At 44.4% G+C, this 16,373-nt stretch overlaps 1 protein-coding gene across 1 annotated transcript in view; it reads left to right on the plus strand.

Annotated features, from left to right (window-relative positions):
- LOC127576893 (VPS10 domain-containing receptor SorCS1-like) overlaps positions 1 to 16,373 on the plus strand; it is an 856,973-nt gene that overhangs the window by 710,027 nt on the left and 130,573 nt on the right. The window contains exons 8-12 of the mRNA XM_052027714.1: positions 735 to 824; positions 3,787 to 3,966; positions 8,219 to 8,365; positions 11,097 to 11,199; positions 13,482 to 13,570. Of these exons, the coding sequence (XP_051883674.1) occupies positions 735 to 824; positions 3,787 to 3,966; positions 8,219 to 8,365; positions 11,097 to 11,199; positions 13,482 to 13,570 (609 nt within the window). The remainder of the gene's footprint in view (positions 1 to 734; positions 825 to 3,786; positions 3,967 to 8,218; positions 8,366 to 11,096; positions 11,200 to 13,481; positions 13,571 to 16,373) is intronic.

Consider the following 16,373-nt stretch of genomic DNA (forward strand, 5'->3'; position numbering starts at 1 on the left):
CTCCACCCATATCTACAACTGATCTATATCCCGCTATATCCTTTGGCAATCTTCTACACTATCCATAATGCCACCAATCTTTGTGTCATCTGCAAACTTACTAACCCACCCATCCATGTTTTCATCCAATTCTACAAGCAGCAGACGTCCCAGTACAGATCCCTGCGGAACACCACTAGTTACAGGAATATTATCAAACAGCTAGAAAGACAGGGTTAGAGATGAAGCTGTGATTATAGCAAACCCTTTCTGATGATGTTCACCTGCTTAATACGAGAAGAAACATTGTCCTCGTGTTATGAGGTTCTCAGAGTGGCCTAGTCATGAGGTTTCTTATCCTTCACATTATCAGAAGGTCAGAAACACTTGCCTGGTCTTTATTGTGCATTTGTCCAGCATTACATTTTTACTGCCCATGACTAATTCCTGCCACTTAGTGCAGCGGTTAGCATAATGCTATCACAGCGCCAGCAACCTGGGTTCAATTCCAGCCGCTGTCTGTAAGGAGTTTGTACGTTCTCCCCGTGTCTGCGTGATTTCCTCCGGGTGCTCCGGTTTCCTCCCACATTCTGAAGCCGTACGGGTTAGGAAGTTGTGGGCATGCTATGTTGGCGCCAGAAGCGTGGTGACACTTGCGGGCTGCCCCTAGAACATTCTACACAAAAGATGTATTTCACTGTGTGTTTTGATGTACATTTGATTCATAAAGGTATCTTATATTATTCTCTCCCTAGGTGACATCTGGTGGACGGGTAACCTACTACGTGTCATATCGCAGAGAGGGCTTCGCACAGATGAAGCTCCCCAAATATTCATTGCCCAAGGTAAAAACTGTGCAGTGTCAGCACTCTTTAGAATTCAGCAAGCCCCTTCCTTAGCCACCTTCATGGTTATTTCAAGTCAAGTCAAGCTGAGTTTATTGTCATGTGTACAAGTACAGTGAGGTACAGGGACAATGAAATACCTGCTTGCAGCATTATCACAGATGAGGCACAAAACATAAACATATGTATAGGTACTTGCGGGCTGCCCACAGCACAGTAACACAAAAAGACGCATTTCATTGTGTGCTTCGATGTACATGTGATTAATAAATAAATATCTTGTATCTTACATACCGCAGAGATTGCACTGTGTACAGAAGCTCTGGTCTTTGTCTGTACCGCCAGTGAATTGAATAAATTTCAATGTGCATCACTCAATTATACAAGACAGGGAAGAGATAAAAACGGTGAAGGCTTCTTATATCTGTGAATCTATTGAGGAAACCAGGAAGCAAACTATGCTCATATGGTTTGGTCAGGGCTTAGAACTGGGTTTTACCATCATTGTAATTTGTGAGTCCAGCTGCCCTCATGTGTTGACATCAGTAGAAGAGTGACCGGCTCATTGGTCAGTGCTCCATTTATAAACCTCTCCCATCACTCACATTGGTTGAAGTGATTTTATGAATGAAATATCAATCATTAACGGAAACCCAAGTGAGTAGCTCTAAAGTGAGCCAGGCCTTGTTCACTACTGGTACTTCTGGGTGGTACCAGCCAGTCCCACGAGCCCGTCAACATTAAGGAGAGGCAGGCAGGGCCCTGGGTTGTTTTAAACAGGCTTCCTTCTGCTTCTCCTTCAGGATACTGCTGGTCCCTGACCCTACTTCCTGAACCAAGCCAATCGCACCTCAGGGCAAAAGCAAAAAACTGAAATAAAAGCTGGAGGATGCTGGAAACACTCAGCGGATTGGTGGATAGGGAAACAGAGTTAATGTTTCAGGTCGGTGACCTTTCCTCAGAACAACGCAAAGTAAGAAGTCAAACATGCCTTACGTTGGAGAGAAGGCGGAGGGAAGGGGAGGGGTGAAGATAACAAAGGGAAACCCAGTGTTAGGTTGAAGCCTGGGAGAGACTGAATGGCACAAAGTCCAGTTATAGGAAGGATGTGGAGGCTTTGGAAAGGGTGCAGAGGAGGTTTACCAAGATGTTGCCTGGATTAGAGGGCATGAGCTACAGTGAGAAGTTCGACAAACTTGTGTTGTTGGGTAAGGAGTCCCACGATTAAGACCCATCGATGATCAAGAAACAGTGATGTACTTCCAATCCAGATGGTGCGTGACTTGGAGGGGAACCTGCAGATGGTGAAATTGTGGTGAAGTACCAGTCAGTCTGTTCTTGGCTATGTTAGGAATGTCATCCAGTAAAACTTGAGTGCAGGAAGAATTAGGCCTTGTTCTAATATAAGGAGGTAAGCTATTAATTTCTTTACCATGAAATGTAGAGAATATGGTGAGAACTATCCCTTCACAATTCAGCTTTTAGCAATGTCTGCTCTCCCAGGGGTGCTCACCCTCATCACTATGATAATCCCTCACAGTCTCAACAAAGAAACAAAGTACTGCAGGTGTTGGAATCTAGATGAAAAACACAATGATGCTGGAGGAACTCAGCAGGCCAGGCAGCATCTGTGGAGAGATGTGTTCTCCACAGATGCTGCCTGGCCTGCTGAGTTCCTCCAGCATCATCGTGTTTTTCATCACAGTTTCAACAGTTGGCTGTTATTTAGGTCATGGGCTAAAGAGATGTTGAGTCTCCAAATCTGATAGCCATTCCAAGAATGCTCTTCCCGAGTTCCCTAATATCTTCGGAATCACCAGAGTAAATATGGACAGCCTAGTTCTGTGAACCTGCTAGCAATGGGGATGTTCGTTGACCATTGTCATTAGATGCAGAGCTGAAACTTGTTGGGTTGGGTTTGAATTATTCTTTCTGCAGGTACATTATTCTAGATCAGTCAGAATCAGAATCAGATTTATTATCACTGACTTAGATGACGTGAAATTTGTTGTTTTGCAACAGCAGTACAGTGCAAAGACATAAAATTACTATAAATTACACAAATTGCATGGTAGTGTAGTGGTTAGCGTAACGCTATTACAGTGCCAGCGACCAGGGTTCAATTCCGGCCACTGTCTGTAAGGAGTTTGTATGTTCTCCCTGTGTCTGCGTGGGTTTCTGGGTGCCCCGGTTTCCTCCCACATTCCAAAGACGTACAGGTTAGGAAGTTGTGGGCATGCTATGTCGGTGCCGGAAACGTGGCAACACCTGCAGGCTGGCCCCACAACACTCTACGCAAAAGATGCATTTCACTGTGTTTCAATGTACATGTGACTGATAAAGAAATCTAAAATCTAAAAAAAAGTGCAAAAAAAAGGAACAATGAGGTAGTGTTCATGGATTCATAGACTGTTCAATAATCTGATGGCGGAGGGGAAGAAGCTGCTTCTGAATTGTGTGTGGGTCTTCAGGATCCTGTAACGAGAAGAGGACATGTCCTGGATGATGAGGGTCCTTAGTGATGGATGCCGCCTTCATAGTAACTGGCTAGGGAATATCCTCGAGATCTAGGGCACATTCACAGCTTTGGCCAATGGTGTAAAACAGGTGAGAATGTAATCACTACGTGTTGTCCATCTCTCTTGGATTTCCTCTCCTTTGAGTCACTTTGATCCATGATCCAGTAAGAATTACTCACCCCACCTAAATACTCTGACAACATATCCAGCCATGCACACCCTCAGTGAGGCCAGTTTCTCAAAACATGTGAGTCATAAACTGGTTCACCTCAGGTGCATGCCTGTGGCCAGCTATGTAGTAAATGCCACAAGAAATACCCAGTCGTTGCAAGCCATATTTATTTCCCTTGACATTTGCAGCAGTGTTGTTGGCTCAGCCTGTTGAGACCATCTCGGCATTGCTTATATTGCAACTTAGGGCTGTTGCTTTTCTGTCTTGGCAGGATATGCACATCATCAGCACAGATGAAAACCAAGTATTTGCCGCTTTGCAGGAATGGAACCAGAATGACACGTATAACCTGTATGTGTCTGACGCAAGAGGAGCCTACTTCACTATTGCTTTGGAGAATGTGAAAAGCAGCAGAGGCCCAGAGGGGAACGTTATGATTGACCTTTATGAGGTAACGTAATGTCTGTACTCAGCAGCACACTCGAGATAAAGGTATCTGGGGAAACGTGACACCAGGACAACCTGATCATTTACATAACAAGTGATCAGCTGGCTCTGCTATTGCAGTGATCCATCTGAGAAATGGATTTGATTATTCAAGGCAGGATCAAGTTGGAAGGAAGTTAATGTGCTTGTTGCTAAACTCCAGGATGGATTTGGTGAACAATGTTGTTTACTAGCATTAAATTCTAGGTTAAACATTGCTGGATAAAAATAAATATTATAAAGCCCAGAACACTTTTCCTGGAGATTTAAAAACAATTACTTTGTAGGTTGAGCACACAGAAAGCAATTTCAAAATCTTCAGTGGTAAATTAAACTATATCCTGCATGTGGAGATCTCTCTAAAGCCTTCATATTCATACTGCAACCATGCTGAAATATATTCGAGGGTTTGTTTTCTGTGTAGTGGATTTGGCCAATCTCCACTAACTGTGCAGATCTCGAAGTGCACCTCCTCTTCCCTACAGGGGCTGGTTTTAGAGACTTCATGAATGCTGATGGTATAAGCAAAGTAGAACAATCCCTTTGGGTCCCAGATTCACATGACCTCTTTTTGAGGATAGGTCTGGACGTGGATGGGATGTCACTGTACTGAGAGTCTGCACAATAAACCCTATCCCAATTTCCTATCATCAGTGGGTAGGACCCCATGCCTTTACAGCAATGCTGATGAAGGCTGGTGAAAAGGAGCAGGGAAAGGCTTGTGTGCATCAGATATTGGCTTAAGCACTTGGAAATGGTGCATTGTGTGTGCTTCTATACAGCATGCCTTCGATATGTTAGTGAGGGACAATGCTCATCTAATGGTCTTTATTTTCTTACTGACCATCTGCAGGGCAGCACTAAAACTGGCTTTCGTGACTCACGGGATGGTACCTTTTGTATTAAAAAGTTGATTCAAACCCATCCATTCCACCTCTTTGAGTGACATCTGACCAATCCTTCAATGGAGAAGAAGCGAGGGTTAACATAAACCAATACGATCCTTTCATCTGCTTCAAAAAAAACTCTACAAGTGTTGACCTCTAGGCCTTGGTCACATTTAAATATCACCATATCCTCGGATATTGGATCAAAAAATCCAGGGCTGCATATGTACAAGTACATTTGGATCCCAGTCTGCTCATGCAAACACAGCTCTGCATGCCCTCCAAACCCACTGATGCCCACACCCAGAGACAGAACCAGTCCCCTTCCACTAACACTCTCCTCCACCTGGCTGAACTTGTCCTCACCCTTAACAACTTTACTTTCGATTCCTCTCACTTTCTACAGACCAAGGGCGTAGCCAAGGACACTCGCATTGGCCCCAGCTATACCTGCCTCTTCATTGGCTATGTTGAACAGTCTCTGTTCCAAGCCTACTCCAGCCCCATTCCTCAACTCTTCCTCCGCTGTATCGACGACTACATTGGTGCCACCTCTCGTACCTGTGTGGAACTTGACAGTTTTATAAATTTCGCCACTAATTTTCACCCAGCTCTCCAATTCGCTTGGACTATCTCTGACACCTCTCTCTCCTTCCTCGATCTTTCCGTCTCCATCTCAGGAGATTCCTTATCCACTGACATCTTCTACAAACCCACTGATGCCCACAGCAGTCCTGAAGAAGGGTCCTGACCCGAAACGTTGACCACCTGCTTTTCTCCACTGATGCTGCTTGGCCTGCTGAGTTCCTCCAGCATCATCGTGTTTTTCATCAAGATTCCAGCATCTACAGTCCTTTGTTTCTCTGCATGTTCACACGTGAGCTTAGACCCGAGTATGTGCTTATGAATCTGGTCCCCTCAAGTTCCTCTTGGAGTGTCTGCACCCAGTATCAGATTCTGGACACGAGCAAACTGGTGCTTTTGGCCTGAGTGTGAGCATACTTGGGAGGATTGTTGAACAGCAGAACAGACTCAATGGAGTAAACAGCTCTCTCTTGTTTCCGTACTCCTAGAGCACAACTGCACCACAGAAGTGTGTAGTCTCTTAACTGACCTCAGAATGAATCAATCCAACCTATCATCAAGAAGAATTTGGCTGTGCAGATCCAGGGTCGCATGTACAAATTTAAGTCTGACCAGTTTTGGCGGGAGTGTCCTTGAGGAGAACATACGTGCAGAGGTTCATAACCTCACATTATATTTTTTTTTAGATGATTATTGGCGGGGTTTGCTCCCGATACCTTATGCACACCCTTGAGCCTTATTACTTATTATAATGGAGATAGAATAAAAGACAACTGGTCCATCTAGCCTGTCCCGTCCAGTTCTGAAGTCTTAGTGACTGTGAGACAAACATTTTCAACTTGTCCAGACCCTTGGAGCAAAAAAAAACAGATACAACCAGGGGAACAAGAACCTAAATCTTGTATGGAGTGATCTATTCCTCAGAGTCAGGTTCAGCTCTCCTCTGTTGCAATGTAGAGTGATTCAGAGGCAAGGTTTTTCTCCCATAAAGAATCAGAGAACACCCCACTGACTGGCAAACCTGCACACATCCACTGCTTTCAGAGAAAGGAGGAAGCCAAATAAAGAAATAATGATACATTTGTTGAAATGACAAGACGTAGCCCAACTGTGAACATCAGTGCAAATTACAGGTAGTTCTGCTATAACACAAAAACTACGTTCCTAAGAAACATCGCGTTATGGAAAGTCACGTTGCAACAAAACAGGCTGTAGTTGCCTTCAAAGCATAGATTTAAACAGGTTTTTCCGATCACGAACACACTATCAGCAACCCAAATAGCGTTCCCTAATCTATCAATCATGTTATAACCAATTTGCGTTATGAAAACACGGGTTATAGCAGAACTACTTGATATAATCTGATACCCTGATAGAAATTTATAAAATTATGAGAGGCATAGATTGAGTAGGCAGCCGGTATGTTTTTCCCAGGGTTGAATACTAGAGGGCATGCATTAAGGTGAGAGGGGTTAAGTTCAGAGGAGATGTGCAGGGCATGTTTTTTTACACAAAGAGTGGAATGAGCTGCTGAGGGTAGTGGTTGATGCAGATACAATAGTGGTGTTTAAGAGGGTGTTAGATAGGCACGTGAATGTGCAGAGAATGGAGGGATATGAACCATATGTAGGCAGAAGGGATTAGTGGAATTAGGTATCATTAGCTTAATTAGTTCGGCACAACATTGTGGGCAGAAGGGCCTGTTCCTCTGCTGTGTTGTAATGTTCTATGTACAAAGGCAACCTTTGTTCAAAACTATGTTCAGAACTACCTGTATTACAGTTGTATTGTTCATAACTGGAAAAAAAAAATCAATACAGAACAAGAGACATTTAAGACTCACTCCAGGAAGTTCCTCATGTAAAAAGTGGAAACAATGGTGACTAATAAAACAATGAAGTCAAAAACCCATTGTGGAAACTGTTGTGGCGTGACGGAGTACACTCAGTCTGGGTCACTGAGCCAGCCAGACAGAATGCCCTTCCTCATTTACGTGACCCTGATTCTAACATTGATGCTAATCTACTGTTTTATAAATGATTTCCATAGAAAGCATCCTATCTGGATATATCACGGCTTGGTACTGCAACTGCTCTGCCCAGGACCGCAAGAAACCGCAGAGAGTTGTGGACACAGCCCAGTGTGTCATGGGAATCAGCCTCCCCTCCATGGACTCTGTCTTTACCTCTCGCTGCCTTGGTGAAGCAGCCAGCATAATCAAAGACCCCACCCACCCGAGTCATTCTCTCTTCTCCCCTCTCCCATCAGGTAGAAGATACAGGAGCCTGAGGGCACATACCACCAGGCTTAAGGACAGCTTCTATCCCACAGTGATAAGACTATTGAACTGTTCCCTTATACGATGAGATGGACTCTTTACACCTTATTGTCTACCTGCACTGCACTTTCTCTGTAGCTGTGAGACTTTTACTCTGTTCTGTTATTGTTTTTACCTATACTACCTCAATGCACTCTGTACCAACTCAATGTAACTGCGCTGTGCAACGAATTGGCCTGTACGATCGGTATGCAAAACAAGTTTTTCACTGTACCTCGGTACGAGTGACAATAATAAACCAATACCAATACCAAATGACCAAGGGTGGAAACCCCAACTGTTGAAAGTTCTGTTCGACTAAATCATGGTTAGATCCATGTCAAACTTCAGTTGAATTGGCTTGGATGTGGTTTAAAACTGGCCCCCATTTCAGTTGATGGTATTTCAATTGTAACCATTTTTCCTAGGTAGCAGGGATAAAGGGAATGTTCTTGGCTAACAAAAAGGTGCAAAAGCAGGTCAAGACCTTCATCACATACAATAAGGGACGAGACTGGCGACTTCTGGAGGCTCCCGCCACAGATCTGAGAGGCAAGGACCTTCACTGTCTTCTGGTAAGCTGCCACATCAAGTGCCCCAAGTTTCACCTGCCTTTCCTCATCATTTTATTGAGCAATTATGAGGAAGAAATTCACCTTTGAGACTCATGCCAAAACATACAAAAAGTACAATCTGATGGCTGAAATCTCTGCACAGTGGTCATGTGGCTTGGCAAACAAAGAGTTGTAGACCCATACAGCATGGAAACAGGCCTTTCAGCACAGTGAGTCCATATTGATTGCCGAGCAACCCTTTTACACCAATCCCAGCACATCCCCTTCAATGCCCCACAGACCCCACCACCCAACGAACCCGCCCATCTTTGGGATGTGGGAGGGAACTGGAGCACCCGGAGGAAACCCGAGCACCCGGAGGAAACCCATACATTCACAGATACAACGCGCAAACTTCACACAGTCAGTGCCAGGGGTCAGGATTGAAACCGGGTTCCTGGAGGCATGAGGTAGCAGCTCTACCAGCTCTGCCTCTGTGCCACCCCAGAGACTTCCCCTTATTCTTTAAGGAGCTTTTTATTTTGGATAAGTATCCTAGACAAATCCAGACAAGGCAAGGAAGCAATGAAGGAGACCGAGCGTCATGATCAGTCTGATCCTAGAACCAGCAGCAGCCAAGTGAAATGATAGGTCAATGTTACTCGCATCTTTATTGACATTTTGATTGTGCTTTAAACTTTTTTGAACAAGACAGCAAATTTTTATCGCCCTTCATTTGACATTAACTGGCAATATAATGCGGTGATTTCACTCATCAATAGAGGGAACGAAAAGCTGAAAGTTTAATAGTGTGAAATTGACTTTGTCTCATCCCAGATGAATGATGCCTCGGAGATCAGCATGTATCCAGGACCACAGCTAAGGGTGAGAAGGATGCACTGGTCCAGAAATCTGATTGCTCACCACCACTCTCTCCACTCTCTCAGGCAAGTGTATTCGACCGGAATGCACTGCCTGAGAGAGTGTTGGAGGCAGAGTCGCTGACAGCATTTAAGAAGTGTCTAGACGAGCACTTGAATCACGTAGGCATAGAAGGCTGGAAGTTACAAGTGGGCCCCCACTGGTCAGCAAAGATGAGGTGTGTCAGTTGGTCTGTTTCCATGCTGTATGATCCCATGACTTGCATCAGTACTACATGAATAACAATGGATTGACTGAACCATGATAATGACCATTTCTGGGTTGTTATGCATCACTCAGGAAATTGGACTGGACACCTCTCTGTATGACTAGTGCTTGCATGTGTGTCAGGACCTCAAGTAGTGTTGCTCCCCATGCAATGTATCATTGCAGTGCTGCTAGAGAGATTTGCCATGTTTGTCCAACTGCAACTGGCATCCCAACTTATTTTCATGTGTATTTGTCCAGTGAAAAGCTGGGACTCCCATTAAGGGAAGTCTGATAATTACTCCCTTCCCCTGGGTATTGTCCCTCACCCATTGATCTCACCTCCTGACCCCCAAGTTACCTGACTCTTCAAGGCCCTGACCATCAGATTACCCACCATCACCCACTCCCACTCTGATCACCTCCACCCCAATCTTCTGATCGCTCCTTTTCCCTTCTCTGAACCTTGGACCTCTCCACACCGTCTCCCCAGTCCTCATACTGAACCCCAACCCCTGCCCTAATCCCTGACTGACCCTCTCCATTCAGGTCAAGCAGCATATTTATTTCATCAATCTTACTCCTGCAGGATTGACAGGGGCCTGTCATCTTACTAGGCCCACACCACATACTCCCTCTGATTACACAAAGCAGGGACTTCTTATAAATGTGTTGAGATCTTCATCCACAGGAGCCAATGAGGCACAGAGGAGTGGGTGATTGACTGACCCTGCCTTACCAGCCCCACATGAAGACCCTAGACTCTGGTGACCAAGCTCGTGATTGCCTCCGCACTCTCCTTGGAGAACCTGCTGGAGCCACCATATGTGAACTGTCCTGTAGTCTAGTCCTGTTATCTCCATGTATGTAAATGCAGAGGCTGTTTAGTCCAATATTCCCTCTCATATGTGCAATGATCACACCAGGGAGGAAATCAACCAGAAATTAACCTGTAAGTAGCTGGCGGTCTCTTTAAATGGCACTGGTGGGATGCCCTTTTTGAATATGAATCCTTCTTCAGCCATCCAAAGTTAATGGATGTTGGTTGGAACCTTGAGCCCAAGGGATGGTGCAGGGCTCAAACCCTAGTTGCATGATTTGCCTCCTCTAGAAACCTATGAGGTGGACACCACCCTCAACAACATGGCATCAGGCTGATTTGTCCCACATGCCATAAACCCTACTCGAGAACACATTCATGACACTTTAGTCAGGGGACGATCATTTCTTAATCTTTACATTTGAGGTCAACTTATTTTTTTAATGCACAGGAAAAAGAATGCTTGACATATGAATTCAATGTCGAAACCTGAAGTAAAAAAGGAAAATGCTAGAAATTCTCATCAGGTCAGGCAGCATCTGTGGAGAAACAAACAGAATTAATGTTGGTTAATTAGTTCCAACAGATCCATTTTGCTCGGCGTTTCTGTTTTTCTTGCTCAAGTTTCTAGCATTTTGCTTTTGTAAAAAATCTCTAATAATTCCTATCAATCTGGATCTTTTCCTCATGGATAATACGCAGTGAAAATTTGGTATCTTAAAAGCTCAGGTTTCCTTGGTAACATGGTAGATATCTGTGACGGTGATCATCTGGTTTGAATCATCCCGTGACTCCTGTTTACAGCCATACTGCTCCTTGAATCTGCATCTGAATGTGGCACAGAATCCTTACACATCAGGCAACATAGGCAGCAAGGACTCAGCACCGGGCATCATTGTGGCTTCAGGTACTGCATGACTCATGATATGCCTCTTCTTTATTTTTCTTCATTCTTGGTGCTTTTCATGTTACATTTACATTGCTCCCTCACCGTTGCTAGGGTACAAAACCATATCCTAGCAACTGTGAGTCAGCGAGGGAAACCTTTGGACCTCCTATTAACATTCCCATTCAGAGTTACACTCGGGCTTGGGAGCACCAAACCACAGTGTGGTTTGGAAGCAATTTGTTGAAAGTTTTGCTTCCCTTAATCCTCGTTCAGGCAATCACCCATTACTAGGTAAGACAGAGTTCATCCCTGGATGCATTTCCACCCGGTTCCCAATTAGTGATCCGATCCAAGTGGAATTTACCTGATTGTGCTCAGATCCAAGGATGCAAACTGTTTTCCCACACCCCTTGCTACAGTTGGTCAGTTCATTTGGAGGGTTCCTACTCCGACCCCAGTTTGGTTCAGGCCAGAAGATGTCCCTCCTTCCCCTTGTACATTAAGAATCTTCATAAAAAAGTTCACCAAGATACATGCTGCAACCCTCCCGTTGACCTTTTCCCCCATTCCTGAGATGCTACTTAGTATTTTTCAAAGTATTAGTACTTTTTCAAAGTACTTTTTCAAAGTACCTTTTCAAAGTAGTTCCAGGTATTTTTCAAAGTACTTAGTATTTTTCAAAGCAACTTTCCCCCCATACCATTTTCCGATATGAGCTCAGGAAGGTTTACTGAGAGGCCAATATCCCATTCTGCAAGTGTGTCCCTGATTCCTTCCTTTCCACCATTCGTGGTAATCCTTTAGCATTCCCAGATGTTGGAATTCCCTCCCTAAACCTCTCTCTCTCTCTGCCCCTCTCTCCTCCATTCTGCTGTACCTCTTCAACCAAGCCTGTTGTAATGTCTGCAATGCTAGTGTCTGTTTTAAATTTTAAATTTTTTTTAAAAAATTTATTTACAGCATGGTAACAGGCCCTTCTTGCCCAACGAGTCTGCGCCGCCCATTTTAAACCCAAATTAACCTACCCGTACGTTTTTGCAATGCGGGAGGAAACCGGAGCACCTGGAGGAAACCCACGCAGACACGGGAGAACGTACAAACTCCTTACAGACAGTGACGGGAATCGAACCCCGATCGCTGGCGCTGTAATAGCGTCGCGCTACCAATTTCAGGGAAATTGGTTTTGACAACACCTGCATTTAGCATCATCTGCATTCAGTCTGTTTGATAACATGTTGTGGATGTTATATAGGTACAAAGTGCTGTTGTTGCCGTCACAGGTCAATCAGTAAGTCTGACACTAAAGCTGGTTGAGACAGCTCACCTACAGGAATAATTCCTCCCCTTTGTCCTATCGTAAGATGTCTGATTCCTCTTCTTAACTGCCTGGAACCTACTCAGCAGGACAACCTGACAATGAACTGGTTTCCTATTCAACCATTAGCTCTGAATTTATCCATACTTATTCACCAAGGATTTCAAAGACCTTCTACATAGTAATATTATGGGGTGTCTGAAAAGAAGTGGGCAGTGGTAGGTATTTAAACTGGCACTGGATTTTCACTGGAATCTACAGTTTTCAGAGAGCTTCTTGTCAGCCAGTGACAGTGATGGGGTGAAATTTAACAGTCCGGTCTCTCTGACCATCTCCCCTGGATGCAGAAATGGGTGGGAAGCAGGTGAGAAGTCACAGCCAATCTTTAGTAAGTTGTCTATACCTGGTACTCCATTTTAGTGAGTTTTCTTGCCTCATATCTCATGTCAAATGAGAGACTGTTCTCAACCTTGTTTCCCGTTGGTGTACCCCTGAGTATGAACTCATGCAAATTATTCCTCTGAGATGCTGATGAACAAACTTTTAAAATCTTCTGTTTCTGTTTAAATCATTATAATAGGGGAAGCATTTTTGCAGTGCAGATCCCTATGAGGGGACAGATGCTCGTGAGGAGCCTTCGTTCAGTTAGTAACTTCTGAGTACTGACTCCCTTACAAATTCTGCTTCCTCTGTGAGATTGTGGCACTGCAGAAGCAGCCCTCTAAATGCATGGGTTTTGTACCTGATCAATGCAAGACACAAGTTGGAGGCACCGTGTTGGCAGCTAGTCTTAAAGTGACGACATTGCAACATTTCAAGGAACGTCATTGCCTAAATGTGTGTCTTGGGAGAGTGAAAGGTGCTTCACAAACAAAGGATTTTTTTGTCTTCTTGCATTTTCAGGTAGCGGTTAAGTTGTAGCTGTGAGTTGAAACTGTTTCTGTGCAATCAAGACTGATCTCTGGTGGCTTTACTTGAATTTCAGGCAACATCGGCCCTGAGCTAAAAATGGACAAGGACAGTCCCACTGGCAGCATGTTCATCTCATCAGACGGAGGGAACTCCTGGAGACAGGTAATGATGCTTTTGGCTCATGAACCAGGGCCCAACCTTCCTTGGCTGAGTTAACAGAGGCAATTGACAATAGTTTAATGAAGACACATAATCTCGACCTGAAATGTCAATCATCCATCTCTCCCCACAGATGCTGCCTGACCTGCTGAGCTCCACCAGCAGTTTGTTTTTGTTTGCTTGCGACAGTAATTTTACCCTGCTGACAATGTGTTGTTGCATCAGTGATCCTGCTCAGTATGAGAGGAACCGCAGGTTGGGACATTTGAAAGCCACTGGTGCAGAGCTACCATCCTCGGGATTATGACTGAATGCTACTAAATCAAGATCCCGTCTTAAAGCCCAGCAATAGTCTGGATTTATTCCTGTGCTGCCTGCAGCCTCGATACCACTAAAGTCCCGAGAACAAAGCAATGAGATAGCTGACCAGTTAAACTGGAGGAGCAATGTTTTCCAAGACATCGGAGGAGCATACTGTCAGAGTTAACAGGCAGTGTTGGTTAATCGCTTGATCCAGAAGACAGCACCTTTGACAAGGTGTCGGCACTATTGATGTTTTCTACTCACGGTGGAGAGTTTGAGGCCATAACTTGCTGATTCAGAAATGTGAACACGTTCACTGAGCCAATTTACAGCTGACATTTATGTCAATAAATTTTCAAAAAAAGATGTGCCTGACACCTTCTCAAGAGTGTGCTGTTTAGAATTTCATCCACTGCTAGCAGGACGAGTCAAGTTGAATTTCTAGGCAGGTGACTTCAAGTAAAACAAACCTTGTCTGTCCCCAGTAAACTCAAGCCCGTGGTATGATGGAAGCACTCAAAATTGGCCCACTCACTATTAATGACGCAATTTGATGTACAGAATAGTTGAGTAAAAGCAATGATGTCCTGATGCATTAGTTTAGATTCTGAGATCACATGCACCAAGAGGGTGTTTGAATATCTCCTCCCAGAGTATTTCCTAATTCTTATCTGGTTCCAGAACAGCCAATGGGTGGCACAATTGTACTGATGGTAAAGCTGATGTTTCACAGCTCTGGTGACCCGGGTTCAGTCCTGACCTCCGGTGCTGTCTGTGTGGAGCTTGCACGTTCTCCCTGTGACCGTGTGGGTTTCCTCTGGGTGCTCTGGTGTCCTCCCACATCCCAAAGACACGCAAGTCGGTCAGTTAATTGGCCGCTGTAAATTGCGTCCAGTGTATCGGGAAGTGGTCGAATCTGGGAATGAGGGAAGAATGAAATGGGATTAATTTAGGATTAGTGTAATTAAGTGCTTGATGATCAGCATGGATTTGTGGGGCTGAAGGTCCTGTTAGCACGGTGTATGACTCTGTGACTTGAATGGGAGTCTGGCACTTGTACCTAAGTAGAGGCCAATGATGAATTGTTACTCTGTTGTGTCTATAAGCAAGATCCATATGTGATGCAGCAATAGCTCATCCTGCCAAAAATTCAGTAAACTTCTGCCAATAAAACAAAACTACATTGTTCACCAGAATGTTGCACAACATCAAAAAGAACTTTTTGAAGGTTTTCTGATAAATAATTTGACAGCTATTTTCTACGCTCTAACAAAGGACTGAATTTAGATGGCAGAGCAGTTACTGCGAGATGTACGTGTGGGCGAATTCAACAAATTTTAGTCAAGGAATGCAATTAACAAATGTAAGAAATGAATATTCTCAAAGGCTGTCCAAACCCAACTGTAACTCAAAGTGACTGTCTGCCGAAAGAGTGATTTTGAGCACACAGCCATGAGCTTACCTCAGTCCAAAAGAAGAACAGAAAACACTTGATAAACTCAGCAGACCAGACAGCATCTATGATGAGGGGTCACAAACACAAACCTGTTTCTCTTTCCATAGACGCTGCCTGACCTGCTGAGTTTTGCCAGCATTTTCTGGTTTAGTTTCAGGTTTCCAGCAGCTGCAGTTTTTTTTTGATTTTTACTTCAGAACAAATCCTAGAAGTAGCTTGCTTCTTAATAAGTGGTTAAATCCCAAACCAGAAGATCCCGGGCTTGAACCTAGGGGCAGAAGTTTGTCCCTGTTCTGGTGGACAGAATCACTTTAGTTGTGTCTTTATGCCCACCCAGTGTTCCGTTCCGTTGTGCTTCATCATTGCACAAGTTGAACTGCTACCTCCTGCTCTACACTGGGTGTTGGTATCTGGGGAGTCCCATATTTGATGTCTGGAAAGTGTATGTGTTTGAGTATCGGAGGGACAGGATCAGGCTCCATTCTGATGCTGCTAGAAGTCAAATACCACTGTTAGCATTGTTTTATCAGAATGCACTGCAGCAAGTCTCCAAGTTTTTTTCAATTGTTCCTCCTAAATCTGTTTTTCTTCTGCACCAGAAGAGATGTGGACGGCACAGTGGTGCAGCTAGTAGAGGTGCTGTCTCATAGCACCAGAGACCTGGGTTCAATCCTGACCTTGGGTGCTGTCTGTGTGGAGTCTGCATGTTCTCTCGGTGACCATGTGACTTTCTTCTGGGTGCTCTAGTTTCATCCCACATCCCAAAGAAATGCACGTCGGTAGGTTGATTGGCCAATGTAAATTGTCCCTAATGTAAAAGCTGCTGGAGGAACTCAGCGGGTCAGACATTGGGGACTCGACCTGAAACATTCCTGATCCAGGGTCTCAATCCAAAACGTCGACTATCCCTTCGCCTTCACGGATGATGCCTGACACGTTGAGTTCCTCCAGGCTTTTATTTGTTCCAGTCTCTTGAGTGTGTCGGTGAGCGGTGGACTCTGGAGGGAGTTGACGGGAGTGTGGGGAGAATAAAACATGGAATTAATG

The sequence above is a fragment of the Pristis pectinata genome, chromosome 12 (genome assembly GCF_009764475.1).
Source record: "Pristis pectinata isolate sPriPec2 chromosome 12, sPriPec2.1.pri, whole genome shotgun sequence".
In the NCBI taxonomy this organism is placed as follows: Eukaryota; Metazoa; Chordata; class Chondrichthyes; order Rhinopristiformes; family Pristidae; genus Pristis; species Pristis pectinata.